Source organism: Eublepharis macularius, chromosome 15 (genome assembly GCF_028583425.1).
Source record: "Eublepharis macularius isolate TG4126 chromosome 15, MPM_Emac_v1.0, whole genome shotgun sequence".
NCBI lineage: Eukaryota > Metazoa > Chordata > Lepidosauria > Squamata > Eublepharidae > Eublepharis > Eublepharis macularius.
In genome coordinates, this window is record NC_072804.1 from 47,920,889 (window position 1) to 47,941,934 (window position 21,046).

The following is a 21,046-nucleotide window of genomic DNA, read 5'->3' on the forward strand; positions in this document are numbered from 1 at the left end:
GTTAGCATGCCAGACGAGGACCTGGGAGACGCAGGTTCGGATCCTCACCGATAGGACAGCTCTCTGGGTGACTTTGGGCCAGTCAGTTTCTCACAGCCAAACCTACCTTACAGGGGTGAAGTGAGGATAAAAATGAAGGAGGAGAGAATGATGTTGTAACCAGCTTTGGGTACCGATTGTGGAGAGAGGCGTAGCAAAAATAAGCCTGTGTAGTGTACTATCCATTACGTTGTCCTATGCAGTTATTGGCTGGAGAATTGGCCCTGGCGACCCCCGCCCTTCCAAAATGTACTGAAATCTGTCAGGGTGCCTAGAGAGTAACCGTCCCCTTTGTTTCTAAGCCCCACTTTTCAGCCTGCTGCTGCTTTCTCAAAAGTAGACCAGGATGTACAGTTTCATGGGCGGCGGTTTGTTCTGCGCCTCCGTGGGGAACGTCCTCCTTGTGGTTTCTACGGTCACTGACTACTGGATGCAATACCGGCTCGCCGGGACCTTCTCCCACCAGGGACTCTGGAGATACTGTTTGTCTGGGAAATGCTACATGCAGATGGAGAGCATTGGTAAGAGACTGCTCCGAGCTGGACGGCCGGGAATGTGTTGGCATGCAAGCATGTGTGCAAATTCTGTCGCTTGTTTGTGCGGGTGGGTGGACCTTTCCGCCTGCCTGGATGTTGCATCTACTCTGCAGTGTCCTGCCTTTGAACCCCAAAAGTGAAGGAGCTGGGACTTGGGTAGGGTCACTTAATAGGAAGGGAAGGAACTCTGCACATGGTTAGAGGTGTTCGTTACATCATTAAGGTGCTTGAGGACCCTGCAGGGCTACAAGGTATTGACGTGTTGCTGTTATTAACTCTGGCTCAAACAGTCTATGTGTTATGAAATACCTAGGGATGCTCAAGTGAACCTCATTTCATCTGTCCCCTCTCCTATTTTCCATGCACTCACTTGCACAATCACACTTCAATGTGCTACATGTCAATACATTCACATGTTCTATATCCGTTCCTCCTCAGCTGCTAAAAATATCCAAGTTTCCCCCTCATCCATTCATTGATACGCAGATCTTGACTCTTTCTCACACCTTAAAGAAATGCAAATTGGCAAGTCAAAGGAGCCTCCAGTACTTGTTCTCACAGCAAAAGCAGAGCGGAATTGGTACTTTGCTCTCCGGAATCACTTGCAGACGCAGTGACACAAAGCGAGCTCCCATGAAAGCAGCATTCGCATGCACTGAGCAAGAACAGTTTGCACGTGATTTGAGGACTATACATACATTCCTGCACTTGAACATCCCTAGGTACTTAGTACTTGGCACGCAGAAAGTCCCAGATTCAATTCCTGGCATCTCCCATTAAAAGGATCAGGTAGCAGGTAACGAGAAAGATCTTTGCCTGAAACCCTAGAGCTGCTGCCAAGTCGGAGCAGACAGGAATGACTTAGATGGACCAAAAGGCTCACTTGGAATAAGGCAGCTTCGTGAGTCAGTTCATGTTTATATTTTTAATAGCCATCTTGGCCACACTTTGCTGAGATCAAGAAAAAGAACCCAGAACTGAGGTATGCAGTCCAGGAACAAACTTGCTGCTTAGAGGGTCATCAAGGATGGGGATTAAACTTGTAGACATTACTGTGTAAAAGTCTCCTCTGACAGAGTGGGCTGCTTTCTTTGGGAACAGTATTATAAGGAGCACAAAGCTGTGCAGCTGCCACCAGCAGAGATGCCACGGAATGGGAAAGGGACAATACGACCCCCCCTCCCATCCCTCTTGACCAACATTTATGTGAGCTGCTCTCAGTTTTATTTCCCGTAGCCTACTGGAACGCTACCCGGGCCTTCATGATCCTGTCCTGCCTCTCCTGCTTCGCGGGCATCATCACGGGCATCCTGTCCTTTGCCCAGTTCTCCACCTTCCAGCGCTTCAACAGGTCTTTTGCAGCCGGCATCTTGTTTTTTGCTTCCAGTAGGTGCCTTTTCCTCTCATTTGCAGTCCCTTTTCAAAGCGGAACCACTGGGTACCACCTCCACAGAAACATGCCTACGATTGGGCGGCCACTGGGGAGGGCGGGAGACCAATTCCGGGCTCATTTGCTCCCCTTCCTGAAAGCACCTGCCACCATTTTAGAGGGAGATCCAGGTTCGAATCCCCACTCAGCCGTGGAAGGTTTCTGGGTGATCTTGGGCCAATCGTGTGCACTCAGCCTAACCTACCTTACAGGGTTGTTATGTGGATAAAATGGAGGAAAGGAGAATGATGTAAGCTGCTTTGGATCCCCATTGGGGAGATAGGCAGGGTACAAATGAAGTAAATAAACACGTTATTAGCTGTGGCTCAGGCATACTGTGGTTAGGCGGGCGAGCCACCCATCTGGCCCCTTGCCATGGGGGGGCATATGCTCCCCCCGATCCGTTTGATCATCTGGTAGCTGCCACCGGACCCATGGTTTTGCTGATATATGATGGGTTGTACAATGTGTGTGCAGCTGTGTTAATAGATTATATTACGCTGATATTACTGTTTATGCTGTTGTATCCATTGCATTTTATGCAATGGGTGTGATTCGCAGAGCCAGCTTGCAGGGAGAGTGAAATCTAAATTTAATTAAATAAATAAATGTCTGTTTAGACTGGTGTTCATATGTGCATTACACTGACAAATCTTCTTCCCTCTTTTCTCCCCTCCTCAGCCCTGTTTGTCCTCCTAGCCATGGGGATTTACACGGGGGTCACCGTCAACTTCCTGGGGAAGCGCTTTGGCGAGTGGCGTTTCTCCTGGTCCTACATCTTGGGCTGGGTCGCCCTTCTGATGACCTTCTTTGCAGGTATTTCCCCTTCCTTTCCCTCAGGGTAGCCCAAAGAAAAAAAAATGTTGGCAGCCGCTCATTGCCGTGGCTTGAACCCCAGCGACAACCACCCTTATCCCTGGTCAGATTAATATTTCCCTCAACCAAGTTCAATATTTACATCCAGCCAATGGAAACTCTTTCTGTAGCATTGAGATAGGTGAAGAAACAGAATTTTTCGTGCTACCTTCTCAGCCCTGGCGGAACGCTCTCCCGGCTGAGATACGGGCCCTGCGGGACTTATTGCAGTTCCGCTGGGCCTGTGAGAATGGTTGAGGAGCTGGTGAACTATCCCGCTTGCCTCTGGCTCCCTGGCCTGGGCCGATTCCAGACGGCCCTCCCCATCCCGAAATGTCGCGCGTCGTCGTGCGGAAAACGCGAAATATCGTGTTTTCTCGCGCGATGACGCGCGACGTTTCGGGATGGGGAGGGCCGTCTGGAATCAGCCCTGGTCTGCTCTGCTTCCAAAGCCTAACAGATCTGTTCTGCCTACCCACGGTGCTATATACTGAAGTTACCGCTCTGCCACGTCAGAGAGGTCCTTGTTGGTCTGTGTTTTATTGTTTTACTGTTTTATTACTTTATATGGTTTTAAGTTCTATTTTATAGTATTTTATGGTATTTATATATTGCTGCAATTGCTGTTAATATGATTTTGTGACCCACCCTGAGTCCGCTTGCAGGGAAAGAGGGATATAAATCCAACATATAAATAATACTAGGGACAAAGGGTGCTGGCAAAAATCCTTTCCTTTCCCCCGTTTTGGGGGCTAAGCCTTGAGTGAGCTGAAGCATTTCTGATCCACTCAACAGCCGGCTTTTCTCTTTGTAACTTTTTAGTTACTGTAAATAATTACTGTAAATACTGTAACTGGTTATCTCATTACCAGAAGTAACTGCCTTCAGGCATTCCACTCAGATTCAGCAATGGAGGGAAGGGGTCACACCCAACCTGGGTCGCGCATTCCCCCTCTTTCATGACTTTTGCAACTGATTTGCATTTACATGGCCCTCACTCCCTGCACCCTCTTTCCCCTCCCCTCCCCACCTATATATCTCTGGCCCGCTTCTTCATACCCTCCATGCATCTGACGAAGATAGCTGTGGTTCTCACAAGCTTATGCTACAATAAAGTTGGCTAGTCTTAAAGGAGCTACTGGACTCTTCTTTACTATTTTGTAAATAACTTGACCTTAACAATACAGCCCTGCTGGGTTGATTTCTTTTTTGAGGTAACCAGTCTGACTCTCTATGCCTTTATTGTTTTGTGTGATGCCTCCTGCAAGAACTGAATAGCACTGAACCATCCCCACCAGTTTGGTGTAGTGGTTAAGAGCATGGGACTCTAATCTGGAGAGCTGGGTTTGATTCCCCAGTCCTCCACTTGAAGCCAGCTGGGTGACATTGGCTCAGTCACAGCTCTCTCAGAGCTCTCTCAGCCCCATCCACCTCACAGGGTGATTGTTGTTGTGGGGATAATAATGACATACTTTGTAATCCGCTCTGAGTGGGTGTTAAGTCATCCTGAAGGGCGGTATATAAATTGAATGTTATTATTATAATGTTATTGTTATTTCCTATCTCCTTTCTTGCAGGTATTTTTTACATGTGTGCCTACAGGATGCACGAATGTCAGCGGCTGGCCGGGGCCCGCTGAAGTGACAGCTGCTGTTCTGACTTTGGGCGATGTTCCTACACTCTCACCGGTTTTGGATGAGCAGGCCGAGCCTCTGGTGAAAATACTCCCTTAATAAAGGCTGAATGGCCCAACAGTTATAGATTAACACATCTCTCTACCTGTTTCTGTTCTTGCTTGGAGGTGTAGAGGATGAGCTTAATGTATTGAGTTCAAATCTCAGTCCAGCCTTCAGCTCTCATGTAGGGTCAAGTTAGATGTGGTGGGCAAGGATCCCTGCGTGTCATCAATTGGGCACCATGGCACCCTTGAGTGCCGTACTGGGGATCGCTGCACCTCACAAGTAGATGTTGGAAACTGCACAAAACTATCTCTCCATGCTTACCTTGTGAAATAGATTGTTGCACTGAGGAGGGGCCTAGAAAGAATAAATTCAGGAGGGAAAGCCCAAAGAGTTTGAAGGCACCTTAAGGTGCCACTTCCAGTTCAGGTAAAGTCCCGTAGCCTTGGCCCATAGCCAGCAGGAAGTGACCAGGGAGTGGGATGTGGGCAGATTTTGAAGGTGTGCCTGGGAAGGGAGTTGTCTGGGAAGGATATGATGTCACTTCTGGGTAATGCTAGAAGAATTTCCCCTTATCTCTCTGGTAAAGACCATAGAGAAATGGAGAATTCCTAGAGTGTAAATACTGAAACCATTTTCTGGTCATTTTTTTAGCTCCTGCTTTTCAATTTCTCGAGCATGGAGGGTCATATACCCAAGAGCATTCTGTAGATGATGGGAATTCTGTAACAAACATATAACACACACACACACACTTTTTTACAGGTGTAGCAAACATGCCACTGTTAGGTCAATGTACAAAATGTTTCCTGACTGTAGAAAGTTTAAAAAAAATCCACCATGATATTCAAAAAGAAGCTGTTTTTTATTTTTGCATACCTGATGAAGTGGGCTCTTGGTTCACAAAAGGTTATGCCGTATTAAATGTGTTACTCTTTAGGGTGACACCAGACTCTTGGTTGTTTTTGCTGAAACATACCACTAAGGCCAAACTGGTTCACAGAAAATCCATCCTCTCCCAAAGAACAGTTAACATCACAGTTACTGTGTCCCATAATTTTGTTATGTATACAGCCCAACCAAGTCATTTTGCAATTGTTCCAAAATCTACCGTATGCAGTTCTCAATACTTTTTTATTTAATACAACAATGGGATCTTTTTTGCAATTTCCTCTTTAACATAGTTGGATACGGAAACTAAAACAGCCAAAAAATGAGTTCATAAATGAGCAATGTCACGTTTCCAACACCAGGAGGTGCTATTGGGCAAACTCTTGTTCCTATTTTTATTGTTTTACTTTATTTATGGCCGTCGTCACACGGGCATCTGTTCCGTTAAATTTACAGCATATACCGTCATCGCTGATATTAGCACAGTAATGTTTCTTTGGGTCACCTCGCGTTTCTTCACGCTCCCAGCTGTCCACACCTAAGCGCTCTGTTCCGTTCTCTCTAATGGGCGCAGAAGCAGCTCCCCCCCCCCCCTTTTTTAAAAAAAAATTTTGGCGTTTAATTCCTCTATAACGGAATAACATTAGATAACATCGTAATTAACGTAATGTTAAAAAAAAACCTGGAAAATGACTGAACATGGCCATTTTTAGCGAGGTGTGGTTTTGGGTTAAAATAAAAATTTCTCTAATGGCAATTCAGTCATTTTTACTTGTTTTCTTCAGCAGAAAATTTTCATTGTGTGATGTCGTTATAGCGATATAAGGATATTATTACAAAAAAAAAGGGGAGTTGCGGGAGAAATGGATTCTGGGATTGAGGAGAGAAAAAAAAGTCTGGGCCTATGGCGTGGCAAGGGGAAAAACATCGATGTGAGGCATTCACACTGAGGCGCAAAATATCGCGACTATCAAGCACAAAGCAGAAGAGAGAAAATCGCATCAGTGTTGGAATAAGGTGGGTGTTTGCCAATAAATTGTGCCATTTTTGCGCTAAATGGAAGCCCGTGTGACGACGGCCTATATCCCACTTTTCTCCTCAATGGAGATCCAAATTGGCTTATGTTGCTCTCTGCTCCTCCAACAGCCCTGTGAGGTAGGTAAGGCTGAGGGTGTGTGACTGGCCTGGGGTCACCCAGTAAACATCCAGGTCTCCCAGGTTGTAGCCTAACACTTTAGCTACTATACAATACTGGATCTCTGAATATATCATGAAAATTATGGAACGGATGCCCATGTTTTGTATTTACATGATAGCGCAGTCCATCCTCCATATCTGACAGAGTAAATCCAGTAGATTTCTTGAAGTGTTCCTTTATGTGGGAGCTAAATAAACCACTTGCGTGGAGCCTTCAGGAGGTCCTCAAACAAAAGTCTCACAACATCACTTTCACAAATGACAACGGAACTAAGGTTGCCAGCATGGCCTCTGTGAATGAGGGCACATTTTGAGGGTGTCCCTGGGAAGGGAAGAGTCTGGGAAGGATATGATGTCACTTCTGGGTAATGCAGAAGAATTTCCCCTTATCTCTGTGGTGAAGACCGTTGTGAAACAGAGAATTCCTAGAGTGTTGATATAGATACCATTTTTCTGGTCATTTTTTAGCTCCTACTTTTCAATTTCTTGTGCATGGGGGATTGTAGCCATGGGTAGGAGTTGGTCCACTACAGTTGGGCAAATATCAAGCTTAAATGGGACCTGTAAGAAGATGAGCGATCAGTAGCCATAGGTAAAAGAAAAGCCAAGAAGGAAATGCTTAACCCTAGCAGAGTTAACCGTGATCAACTGCTATCTGCTAGGGTTACTAGCAGCATCCCCTTTATGCCAGAATGAAAACCTGTAGAAGAGTTGATGGTGCTCCTCCCATGACTGGGCAGCATCAATCTGATTGGCTGAAGGCCGAAGAAACTGATTGGTCAGAATCCATAGGTCTAGAATCCATGTCTAGAAGGCCAAGGAACTGATTGGTTAGAACCCATGTAGGTAGAATGCCCCAAGAACCCAACTGGTCAGAATTTACTCTGGCCCAAAGTAACACAAGCTGGAGGTGTAACCTAGACAACCAGGTGCATTAGGGAAGAAGCAGTCACTTCCACGACCATATCCCAAAGATGGCAGCAGAGGCAGAGGCGATGGGTTCAGGACGAAGTCCTGAAGGAAGGTTTGGCCTTTGTTGTGAGATAAGCCAAGTGGGAAGGGTAGAACAGGAAATAAGACATGGTGTGGCCAGGCTTTATGGGCAGCATCCTGTTAACAGGGCAGGGGAAACCAGGGATTGTGGAGGACATGGGAGGAACCATCAGAAGCCATGGTTGAGATGGTTTGAACTAAGGAAAGCAGAGGCCACCAAGTACAACAGCCAAGGTTAAGAGCAGACCCAAATCTTGCTCTTCAGAAAAGGTGAAAGTTAGCATGTCCACAAGCTTAATGAGATAAATGCAGTTGTCCCCAGAAGTACCTGGAGGTTTGGGGGTGGAGCCTGGGGAGGGAGGAGTTTGGGGAGTGACCTCAGCAGGGTATAATGCCATAGACTCCACCCTCCAAAGCTGCCGTTTTCTCCAGAGGAATTGATCTCTGTAGCATGGAGATCAGTTGTAATACTGGGAGAACTCCAGCCCCCAACTGGAGACTGGCAAGGTGAATGCTACTCCTGAAACTGGGTAGAGAATGTGGCCCTTGGGAGCAAGTGTCTTCTGTCTCAGAGCTGGCACTCTTTTCTAAAAACTTAGGAAATGTTATTCTTAAGTTGATGGGGAACGTGTCTCTCCCACCCTGAAAGAACAAGTGACATTTGGTAGCCCCAGAAGTGTTTTATGAATGTGCCCTACAAGTCTAGAAGCTGAGAAAGGAACAAAGAAATATTCAGAAAGGAGCAGGGATATGTTCAGACTGAGGCTTGAAAATGAGTATTTATATGAAATTAGTCCCACCTCCTCATTAGTTCCACTTGCAAGATTGTTTTCTGGGGTCTCTCCCTGCCTGCTCCACACGCTACCCCCCCCCCCCCCCAAAGTGATTTTTGGATATGTTTTTCTTCAGTAATGAAAAAGTATTTTCCATACAGCTGCTTCCTCTCTGCTACTTCCTCCAGAATATTATTCCAGCAAGCCTCGGCCACAAGAAGGTTTCTTCATTGGCCCACTGTCTGAAGTGGTGTGTATGGCAGAGGTGGTGGCACGGACTCCACCTTCTTGGCTATGAGGAAGTAAACTATCACTTCTGGGGCTTTTCTTCTGGGAAAAGAGGTGGTGGGTTGCCCTTGGAGAAAACGGTCACATGGCCGGTGGTCCCGCCCCCTGATCTCCAGACAGAGGGGAGTTGAGATTGCCCTCCGCGCCGCTCAGTGGCACGAAGGGCAATCTAAACTCCCCTCTGTCTGGAGATAAGAGGGCGGGGCCACCAGCCACGTGACCATTTTCAAGAGGTTCCAGAATGCCGTTCCACTGTGTTCCAGCTGAAAAAAAGCCCGTAACACTTCCATTGCAGATAGCTCGTCTGATTGCCCTCATTTTTGGCTATGCAATTCCCCTGAATATCCTGAAGCCGGTTCTGAAATGCCTAACTTTATTTTTGGATGCCTGCCATGGCCGGCAAGACAGAGAAAACAGAGGCGTTCTTTTATTATTTTAGATGCATTTTGTGATATATAACATGGTCAATGCATATGACTCCTCTTTCTTGAGGGCAGTGCCCCCCAAAGTCTTATATAAACAGCTAGGGTCCCCGTCTCTGGACTGGAGGGCAGGAAATCTGAAATTAAACTGATCTCCAGATGATAGAGGTCCGTTCTGATGGAGAAAATGGCTGCTTTGGAAGGTGAATTCTAAGGCATTGTACCATGCTGAGCTCCTTCCTATACCCAAACCCTTCCCTCCCCAAAGATCCATCCTCCCAAATCTCCAGGGATTTCCCAACCTAGTTTGCAACCCTATCGGCAGCTCACTTAGAGCCAAGCTACAAGTGATGCCTGACACAGGTTGGACACTTGTCAGCTTCCCTCAGGTTTTGATGGGAAATGTAGGCATCCTGGTCTTGCAGCTGTAATGGAGAGCCAAGCTGTAAAACCAGGATGCCTACATTTCCCATCAAAACTTGAGGGAAGCTGACAAGTGCCCAACCTGCGTCAGGCTTGCAGCACTGCCTTTTGTATACGCATTCACACTGTTACTTGATATGACCACGATTGGTCTTTAATTGGACTCTTGACTGGTACCTCTATATAGCCTATTGCCTATATGTATTACGGCTTGAATTTTTTGTATCATATTTACCTATTGTGGCGGAAGAATTGTGATTCTGCACGTTTGTGGAGTTTGCAATTGTAATTTTGTGGAATATAATTGTATTTTGTGATTACGATTGTGCTTCTTCCACTTCTTTTCTTTCTGTGTATCCTTGTATTGGAAGTGGAACTCCCCCTCTTGTTTTGTCACTTGTAGCTTGGCTCGTAGGAAATGGGCAATGGTACCCTTTCAGAGACAGAAACACAAGATCGAAGATCAAAGCTCAACACGGGGTCTTTCCTCTTTTGTATGGTTGCTCATCCTTCAGCATTAATGGTGCTCTCTTGACTCTCCCCCTCCTCCCCTCCAGGGACCCATCCTTTACCACTCTCTCGGAAATGTTTTCTAACCATTACATGGACGTCTTGACCCATCCGCTCCGTATCAGCAGTGCCATCTGCAGCGCTTGCAGTTTGCTAATCTTGCTTACTTCCCTGACCACTTCCTACTGGGTGACGGAACGAACCCCTCAAGGTCTGATCCACGCCGGCCTCTGGGAGATGTGCCGAGAGCCCAGCTGCCGCTACTTTCCCTTTCGTGTGCCAGGTAGGATGGACCACTGCTAGCTGAATTCCAGCCTCAAAAATGCGCCTTGGCTGCCCTCCAGGTAGCAGCTGGCGATCTCCCAGAATTACAACTGATATCCAGGCATCAGAGATCAGTTCCCTTGGAGAAAATGGCTGACTGGAGCAGTGAAATCTATGGGATTATACCCTACTGAGACCACACACCCCTGACGTCCCACCCAAATCCCACCCTTTCCAGGCTCCACCCCCAAAATCTCCAGGAATTTCCCAAACTGGATCTGGCAACCCTAGCCTTGGGCCTGTTATCATATACTTTTTGAGAAAATGCCAAATTCGAAAAAGGAACCCAATAAATGAACCTAATGGATCTCTAACTCGCCTGTTGGATTGCTACGGATTTCTCTGTTCTAGAATCTGCTTGATTAATTCTCAACAGCACCGGCAACACTACGCCAATTTATTTACATTGGACTTGGGCTTCCTAGAGGTGGCTGGTCGGTCGCTGTGCAGACAGAATGCTGCACTAGATGTAGATGTCTGGTCTGATCCTGCATGGCTCTTCCTACATTATGTTATTAATAATAACATTCGATTTATATACCACCCTTCAGGATAACTTAATGCCCACTCAGAGCGGTTTACAAAGTATGTTATTATTATCCCCACAACAACCCTGTGAGGGGGCTGAGAGAGCTCCAGTGAGCTGTGACTAGCCCAAGGTCACCCAGCTGGCTTCAAGTGGAGGAGTGGGGAATCAAACCTGACTCTCCAGATTAGAGTCCTGCTGCTCCTAACCACTACACCAAACTGGCTACACTAACGAAGTCCATGTAAGCATGCCAGCTCAGGGTGGAGCGAAGCAGCCATTTCCTTCCCTCAAATGAGCAATTGGCTTTTGGCACCACCAAGTGATGAGTCTAGAAGAGAATGAGCATGGCCCACAAGGGACGACTACGGAGTCTGTCCTACACCGGGGCCTCTTCAGACAACCAAATGTTCAGTCCTCAACAGAGTTACACCATTCTAAGTCCATGGAAGATGATGGGTTTAGAAGTAGAAGTAGGGTGGCACTCTTGGTTGTGCTAATTTCCTACCGATGGGTAACGGAGAAACCTTTCCCTGTTTTGTTTTTAATGGGAAATGGAATCTCTGCTTGGAAGCCATTCTAAGTCCTCTGCAGCCATTTTGGTCTAGCAAATGCTTCTTCTCTGCTCCTCCCTCACAGAATTCCTCCACGTCACCAGAGCCTTTCTCATTATGGCTGTCCTCTGTGGCTTGGTGTCGTTGATCTTCATTTGCATCTCCTTCGAGCATGCGTCCGTGGGCCCCATCTATTTCATGGTGGTTGCTGGGCTCCTCAGCTTCACTGCAGGTAACCGCCAATGCGGGGCTCCTTCCTATTTGGCCTCCCTTCCTAGCTTCTTCCCATCAATGCTCAGTGAAGAGGAGATAAGTATGGAAACCCTGGTGGATGGGAGGGGTTACAACATTCTTCTGAAGCACATTCTCATCTCTCCTTTTGGCCTAGGTTTCTTCACCTTGATTGGCATCTCGGTGTTCACAGCGGTGCACAAGAGTAAAAGGCAGTACATCCAGCACTTAATCATATTTGGTTCCTCCTATGGACTGGGTTGGGCCTCCATCTCTATGTACATCACAACAGGTGAGTCATGCTTTGCAGCTGGCCCCAAGACACCTGAAGGAATTAGGGTTATCAATCTCCAGGTGAAGCCTGGAGTTCTTCAAGAACTACAACTGATCTCCGGACCACAGAGATCAGTTCCTGTGAAGGAAATGGCAGCTTTAGAGCGTGGCATCTATGGCATCACGTACCCCCTAGCTTCCTCCCTTCCCAAGCACCCTCTGCAAATCTCTGCAAACTTCCCAAGCTTGGGTAGCCGACCAGCATGTCCCCGCCCCCATTATCTCCACATCAATACCATTTTCCCTACCCAGATATTGTTAATAGTGTTATAACCAGCAATCTATCAAGTTCTCTGAATTCTCTAGCTCCTCTCTGTGGTAAAGATGCACCTTTCCCTTTATAACTCCTTGCCTTTGGAGTCCTAATATTCTTTCTTTTCTCTTTGTCTCCAAGGTATAATAATAATGATCACGCACAGAACGTCCCTTTCATGAGACGGCGGGTCCATTCGGCCGCAGCTGCCTGCAGATCCGCCAACAGGAGTCTGGTTGCTCTCATCTCATGGACTGTCAAGCAATGCTGTATTTAGTGAGGGTTAATGATGGCTATCCTCTGGGACTGCAGTCACCCATTGTTGGAGAAGGCAATCTTGTTGTGTCTGCAGCAATAATTTATGATGGTGTTTCCTTGTGCGGTGAAGACAGTCCAGTTGGAGACACTTGCTACGGTGCAACGATAGCATATCATCCCACCATTTTGTAGATGCAGGTGGAGAGTCATAGTGGGGGCTCAGGGTAAGAAAGCCGTTTCCTTTGAGGACTAGCACACGCCATCTTCCCTATTCTCAGGAGACATTTTATTCCCCTTGTGTCAACAGCAGCAGCTCATTTCTTTGCTTACTGCAAACAGAAAAACTTGAGCGACTCTGACTGTTAAGTCCGAGAAGGTTTGGAATACAAAGTTGTAGATTCCCTTTATCAAGAATGAGTCAGGCCAAATTCCCCAAGAGGGCAGCTGTCATGAGCACAGGGAGAGAAAACTGGACAGCTGTGCATGCCGGCCTGGCCGTTGGCTACAGCTGTGTGCATCTGTGTGGTTTTTGTGGAGGGATGTGAGGCTCTGATAAATACTGTGGGTTTTGTGGAGTGATGTGGGCCTCTGATATGTATTGTGGATATGACTTTGGCAAGAAACCACACTTGGGAAATCAGGACCTGTATGAATATAATGCCACTTGCTTAGTGGCCCCAGAATCCTTCAAGCAATGTTTGGCCCCCATCGGGTTCCTCAACCCCCTCCCCTCCCAATTTCATCTGCCCAGGGATCTTTCTAGATCTTGCTTGTACATTAAAGAGTCTCTTTTTGGTATCAACCTGTTTGATGATTTTTTAAATTCTTTCTGGCACCATTTCCAACAAGGTTGCCAGCACTGCCTTAATAAATGCCAGCGGATTTGGAGACTGGTTCCTGGGGAGGGTGAAGATTGGGGAGGATGTTTTATTACTTCCAGGTGACACTCTAGGAATCTTTCCTAACCCATTTGATAAAAACCATAGAGATATGGGGGAACTCCTACAGAGTCACTATGGAGGCCATTTTCTGCAACCCCCCCCCCTCTTCAATTTCACAAAAGCGTGGGATTGGTGCTGAGGGAAGGGGTAAATGGTAATCCTTGTTCCCAAACTAACTCAAGAGGCAGGCTGCTGTAGTGGATGGAATGTTGGGACTAGAACCAGAGAAGCCTGATTTCAAAATTTGCTTGGCTGGGTATGATGATTGTGGGGCAGTCATTATGGCTACATTCAGACACCAGGGCAGAAAGGTGAGTTTGTGAGGGGAGCAAACACTGCATGTCACTTGCTCCTATAATCCCTTTGCGCCTCTTCTCACACACAGAGAAAATGGTTGAATACATCCTGGTGTGGGAAGCCTTAACTCATGCTCCAATTTTCTCTGGCATCCACATGCAGGCACCTGAGCAAACTGGAATTTCTCTCCACAGACTCAGATGCTGTTGATGATAACTTACTTACACGTCTAGACTGAAGGCAGCAGGGTTTTTTTTTTAATTCACATTTTTGTGGTGAATAGTCAATTTTCACTCAAGTTGCATGATTATGTCTACAGTTATTCTCAAGTAGTGCAATTCCTAGCGGTACATGGCTCTACCTTTATTAAATTAGCCATTCAGTGTCATGTCACCTGGCTGCCTTGAGTGTTTTCTGAAGAGCAGTAAAATGGAAGCACTCCTAATATCCTCTGATAGTCCATTTCCCAGAATTGGAGTAATGGTGGAAAACTTGGTGCAATGGATCCACATACCATGCTATAATAGGTACCACAAACAGGGAGCGGGTAGGAAGAATGGGTTTCTCAAAGACCCAGTCTTGTGTAGTGGTTAGAATGTTAAACTAGGACCTGGAAGACCTAGATTCAAATTCCCACTTGTGTCCAAGATCTTCATCTGACATCCTAATGATAGCTCAGTATGGGATCAGGGTATCTGAAGGGCTGTCCTCTTCCGTAAGTTCTTGCCTGGGAGTTAAGATCACAGGGAGAGGCCCTCCCAACAGTCTCATCAGTTTGGTGTAGTGGTTGAGTGGCGGGACTGTAATCTGGAGAACTGGGTTTGATTCCCCACTCCTCCGCTTGAAGCCAGCTGGGTGACCTTGGGTCAGTCGCAGCTTCTTGGAGCTCTCTCAGGGCCAAGCTACACATGACGAATGACACTTGAACGGCAAGTGGATTGAGTGGAGGGCAAGTGAACAGGGAGAAATACACTTGCTGTTCAAGTGTCATTCGTCATGTGTAGCTTGGCCCTCAGCCTCACCCACCTCACAGGGTGATTGTTGTGAGCATCATAATAACATACTTTGTAAACCCCTCTGAGTGGGTGTTAAGGTGTCTTGAAGGATATATAAATCGGTTGTTGTTGTTATTAATTAAAGAAGCTCGTCTGATGGGGTACACAAGAGAGGGCCTTTTCGGTGCTAGCTCCATGATTATGGAACAACCTGCCCAGAGAGGTGCCCCTAGCTCCCTCACTCTCAGCCTTTAGGAGGCAGCTGAGGACAGTTTTATTCAGAACTGCATTTGATTAGTTTACTAATTATTAATTGTTTTAGATAATGATTTTTGAATTTGAGGTTTTTATGTTTGAGGTTTTATGTTTAATACATTTTAAAAATAAATATTTAAATATATTTTATATTAAATATATATTTAAATATTATATTTTTAAAATACGTTTTTTACAAAAAATTATATTTTAAAATATATTTTAATGTGTTTTTATTTTTCAAGGTAGAAAGTCAGCTTAAAATATTTTAAATAAAGACATTAAAAATGCAGGTCCTCCTCAATTTCCACACATATTTTGCCTGACTCCAGGCCTGTTTCAAGTCAGAAAAATGGGGTTGGGGGAGGGGGGAGGCTGAAGCTCTTTTGCACATATGCTGCAGCCACCATCTAAAACAGGCTCTGCACACGTGGGAATTCAGAAGACTCCTCAATGCAGATGTAACTGTGACACAAAGTAGGGGTCCCAGACCCAGCATGGGTATGACATGATGTGTAAAGTAATGCCATGGAAATTCGCAATCAGAGGAGAAGATCATTGGGGGGCCTTGGACTATTCAGACTCTCTGCCCAACCTACCCCATGAGATGGACTGTTAGAATAATATGAGATAGCACTGTACAGTGGTCTGAGCTTTTTGGAGGAAGGCTGGGACTAAAATAACGTGATAAATAGATGTAATGTCATGTGTCCTTTGACCTTAACTTGAACACCAGCTCGGAATGTGTCTGTCATGAGTTCCAGCTCAACCTCCAGCAAACAAAACAAAATCCAGACTCTTTGATTGATTGATTGATTGATTGATTGATTGATTGATTGATTGATTGATTAGTGAACGATTGAGAGAGGCTTGGGAAGTCTTAAAGGACTTCCAGGAATGTGATGTAAGTCCCTAAGCTATTGTAAAAGCTGGACCTGAGGGTGCAGGGGGAAGAAGTATGACAGTGAGATGTACTATCGTCAAGACCATCCTGAAGATTTTCAAAATACCTCTCATTAAACTTCTGCTTATCTAGTTGCGATAGGTTGCCAACATTCAGGTAGAGCTTGGAGTTCTCTTAGATTTGCTGCTGATCTCCAGACTACAGAGATTCATTCCCCTGGAGAGGGTAGGGTAGGTTCTATGGTATACCATAGCGCCTAGGAGAAACGGAAGTCCTAGGGTGTCATCAAATTCCTTCCATCCTCAACTTCACCCTCCCTAGGTACCACTCCCCAAATGTCCAGGAATTTCCCAAGCCAGAGTTGGCAACCCTAGGTCAGGAGGGTTTGAAAAAAACTAAGTTTAACAACTTCATTGTCTTGAGAATGCTGCTAGGGTACCTCAGGGTTAACAGGCTCCCCAATTTCTAGATATCTTAAATATTCGATCAGTTCAGTCTTCCAACACACTAATTTCCACCAAAAAACTGTTGAGGTTTGACATGACAGTAACAAAATCACAAAGATTCATGATTCTTACAACAGTGAGGTTACGAAACATTACCATTTCCAGAAATGCTTGGATCAGATGTGGTGTGACATCTCCCAAGTAAGCATGGGCTCTATGAAACATAGGAGTCCTTTCTATTTTCACCTCCAGAGACCAACAGGGAAGGTAACGGCAACCAACCCGAGGGTTTGCAATTGTAGGGCACGTGTACCATTTTAAATAAAAAGCATCTTCAGAATCTTCCCGGAAGGTCAAAGTGTCACACAAGAAGTTCTGTGATTGACTAGGAACAGATACCAGGAAATATTGTCTGGTAAATGACGTAATTAGAGTACACCCATTGGGGAAGGGAGGGATGAGCAAGGAGGAAACTTGAATATGACACATGTTTGAAATACTCCAGTGTGACTAGTGCCTGTGAGCAATAGAAAAGAAGGAGAGGGACACACCAAGGCAAAACAAAGGAAAAAGGGCAAAGGGTACAAAGGGAAGAGTCTTTAATGATTGTATAACCTTGTGGGCACCACGGCATACCTTAGTGGGTTTCCCAGGACTGATATTTCCCCCCCCTGAAGCATCTCTTTCCTTCATGTCATTGGAGCAAACGCTGCTTCAGAAAGCCAGGAGACATCAGCTGTGAATCTCTAAAGGTGTACCCACTTAGAAACAGTGGCCTCTGTTCTAGAGGATGCTTGACTGGGAGCCTTCCAACATTTTGTGATTGGCCCAGATTAGGGTTGCCAAGTCCAGTTTGGGTGATTTGGGGTGCTGATTCCTTGGGACAGCAGAGTTTGGGGAAGGGACAGAGCTCGGCAGGGTGTGAAGTCATAGAGTTTGCCCTCTGAAGCTGCCGTTTCCTCCAGGAAATGTTGTAGTCTGGAGATCAGTTATCATTTCAGGAGACCTCCAGCACCACCTGGAGGATGTCATCCCTAGCTCCAGTATTCCATGGCAGCCATTTTGGGTTTGGCCCTGACCTTCACAGCAGCCATTTTGTGTGGCCTATACTCCCTGTTTCCAACATTATAAAAATTCCCACAGGCTAAGCAAAATGCAGGACCCCAGATATAAATCTTTTACTTCAACCCTCCTCGTAATGAACAAAAAGAAAAAAAGAAGAAAACACACCAACACAGCCTGTTCCGTAATAGTGAAGCAATCCCGTGAAATAAATGCTGGGCTTCTGAGAAATTGCGCCACTCATCTCAAATGGGCACCACCTCCTTCAGATACATAGATACAGTTCCCTATATTTCAACAGACTCTTTCAAAATGGATTGTACCAACCAGATGGTTTCAATGAAATGGCAACCTTTTTTGCGAACTCCTGAGGGCTGACCTTATTCTGAAGAAGTCTGCTCAGATCTTTCTGTACTGCTCCCAAAAAGGGAAAGCGTAGCTTCCTCTTTCTGGAATGTGTGCAAATGGACAAGGAAACCACCAAGATATTGTCCTAATTATTGTCCTCCTTGCTCATCTCTCCCTTCCCCAATGTGTGTACTCTAATTGCGTCATTTACCGACACCAGTTTGGTATAGTGGTTAAGAGTGCAGGACTCTAATCTGGAGAGCCAGGTTTGATTCCCCACTCCTCTGCTTGAAGCCAGCTGGGTGACTTTGGCTCAGTCACAGCTCTCTCTGAGCTCTCACAGGGTGTTTGTTGTCGTGGGGATAATAATGACATACTTGGTAAACTGCTCTGAGTGGGCATTAAGTTGTCCTGAAGGGCGGTATATAAATCAAATGTTATTATTATTATTATAATTCTAGAATATATTGCAAAAAGAATAGCCCGGTGTTATGCCAAGTAAGGACATAGCCTTTTCCCTAGACATTTGTTTGGTTAATAGGTAGGGTTACTAGTTACTCAGTGGACACAGAAAACAAAAAGTACTTGCTTCAATGAAAATAGGTGGCTTTCTGATGGCTGGTGGCAACAGGTTATGACTTGTAACTCATCTGCTCAGGGAGGAATGGACAAAACCAACCTGGCAGTTGGAAGGCATGATTCAGCCAAGGGGCTAGAGAAGACTGCATTTGTTTGACTGGGTGGAAAGGAGGAGTGAATAGGCAGGAGAATACGAGTGCTGATTTGCACTGCTTGAGCAAAGGGGTTCTCAACCAACCTCTGTGAACTTGCCTGAGTCAACTCTCTACTTTGCAGGCTTTCCACAGCTGAAAGGAGTTGCAGGTGCTCAGCCCTTGGGGCTCAGCATCGGGTATGTGAGATCTCCTGCTCTTCTCCTGGTTCATGAATGGAATGGAATTGTAGGAAGGAGTAGCTTAGAATTTTCTACCCTACATAATCCCCCCTTCTAGAGCACTATAACAGCGTGATCAAACTAGTTTCTCCTTCACACTTTTCTCCTCTTTAACTGAAAGTGAAAATACACGTTGCGAATTGCCTGGGGACGCTCAAGTGCAGGATTTTATACCTGGTCTTCCATTCACGCGCAGGCTGTTCTTGCTTGGTGCACGTGAATGCCACTTTCACTTTGTGTGATTGCGTCTGCAAATGAGTATGAACGCCTCCTCCACCAAGTCTCAGCTCTGTTTTCATAGTGAGAACTCACAGGGATGGGCACCGTACTTTTGTCTTCTCTGACTTGCCAATTTGTATTTCTTTATGATGTGAGAAAGTGTCAAGAATAAGATCTGCATTTCAATGAATGGATGTGGGGGAAACTGGAGTGCTTTTAGCAGCTGAGGAGGAACTGATATTGCATGTGTGAATGTACTCACATGCAAATGGAAGTGTGTACTCACATGCAAATGGAAGTGACATCACGTGTGACATCATCACGGGTGTGCGCGTGCCGCTGGCCTGATAGCTGTGGCAGGCGGCTGGGACGGTGTGCGGGTGGCCTCCGAGCTCTCCCGCTCAGTTGCCCTATGCCGCTGCAGACACCTGCCCGCTGCTGCTACGCCCGGCTGGGGTTGTGAGCTGGAGGAGGCAGCGGCACGGGAGGGCTAGGAGGCTGCAGCTCCATGGCGCACGCTCCTGCTCCCCCATGCCTTCTCTGGCGCTCCTTCCGGCACCCCGCGCCCTGAGGCCACCACCGACCTGGCCTCAATGGGCGCGCCGGCCCTGTTCACTTGAGCGTCCCTAGATACTAAGTAACATGTATTTCCACTCTAATTCTCAGCTGCTTTCAATATATCTGTCCTCCTATAGCCTAATTAGTCCTCATTGGACCATGCCTCTCTCTGTTGTTTTCCTTTAGGAAAAAACCATATTTTTTGTCATACCTGGAAAGTCCCCTGTGGATAGTCAAGTGTTTTCTTTCTGTGTTCATGGTCAACAGAAACTTTGTAGCGGCCTTGAGTTGTGTCAAGGACTGAGACCGAAAAGGCTTCAGGAAGGAAAGCAGTTTTATTAGCCAGCTGGGACTCAACGTGACTTATTTGCCACAAAGAACTGAGCCCCTTTCCATAAGCACAGGCTTCCTTATATCCATTCATAAGGCAGCTACAACATCTTAATCACATGCAGTAGTAACATGAATTTCATTGGATACAACAATATTTGGCTATGTGTTGATTACAATTGATTACAAGTTTACATCTGGTTTTTAAGCGCAGATACATTTTGGCTTTTGTCTGACTATGAGCCATGAGCTTATCTTTTAAGCAAAACAGCAAAACAGTTTTCCAAGTGCAGTCTGTGTCCGTTCAAACCTCCCTCTTACAGCCGAAACAGACGTGACGAGTTACCTCAGTTCAACCTGGGTTTCCTTGCCTCAAGGTTTGACGGGAAGTGTAGGCGTCCTTGCAGGTGTATCACTGCATTTCTCCTTCCCCTGCTTGCGTGGCCTGGAGCTACATAGCTGCACGTGCTCTGCCTCCCTGTCCCCGTCGCACTGAGCATCACTTCATCTCCCCCCCTCCCTCGTCTGGCCCAGTCCCCACAGTTCTGGGCTGCGTGGCTTCTGGTGGGGGCCGGGGGAGTGAGGGGGAGATGCTCTCCCAGTGCAGCCCGGTGTTGCTCTGTGGGGGCTGGGCCAGGCGAGGGGGGTGGAGTTGCCTCGTCGCACTGAGCGTCACTTCCTCTCCCGGGAGAGCGGGAGGAAAGGCTCCGGGAGCAAGCTGCATCTCCCCCTCACTCGCCCGGCCCCCACCAGGAGCTGCACAGCCCAGAACTGCGGGGACTGGGCCAGACAAGGGAGGGGGGAGATGAAGTGATGCTCAGTGTGGCGGGGGGGGGAGGAGGCAGAGCGCATGCGGCTATGTAGCTCCGGGCCACGCAAGCAGGGGAGGGAGAAATGCAGCGATGCACCTGCAAGGACGCCTACACTTCCCGTCAAACCTTGAGGCAAGGAAACCCAAGTAGAATTGAGGTAACTCGTCACGTCTGTTTCGGGTCTCACTCCCTTCCTGTGCTGACCAGATACTCATTGTCAGCCCTTTCTATTTTGGTACATGTTTACTGCAGACCCTTTGTTCTCAGATCATCTGTCACAACTTTACTTTAAAATCACTTTAATATCATGTGGTTAAGTAAACAAGGTTTACACTTGGAAGAGTGTCCTTAGGATTGTACTATTAGTAAGATGAAGGGGGGGCATCCTTAACAGGGTTTGTGGTTTTGGTAGG

At 46.5% G+C, this 21,046-nt stretch overlaps 2 protein-coding genes across 2 annotated transcripts; both read left to right on the plus strand.

Moving 5' to 3' along the window:
* The first annotated feature begins 385 nt into the window (after positions 1–385).
* LIM2 (lens intrinsic membrane protein 2) lies at positions 386–4,498 on the plus strand. Its single transcript, XM_054999915.1, has 4 exons — positions 386–560; positions 1,812–1,961; positions 2,686–2,820; positions 4,437–4,498. The coding sequence occupies exons 1-4, from the start codon at positions 386–388 to the stop codon at positions 4,496–4,498; spliced, it is 522 nt and encodes a 173-aa protein (XP_054855890.1).
* Positions 4,499–7,600: 3,102 nt separating this feature from the next.
* On the plus strand, positions 7,601–12,880 carry LOC129342952 (protein NKG7-like). Its single transcript, XM_054998909.1, has 5 exons — positions 7,601–7,650; positions 10,083–10,318; positions 11,525–11,671; positions 11,828–11,962; positions 12,822–12,880. Exons 1-5 carry the CDS (start codon positions 7,601–7,603, stop codon positions 12,878–12,880), a joined length of 627 nt encoding a protein of 208 aa, XP_054854884.1.
* Positions 12,881–21,046: the final 8,166 nt, after the last annotated feature.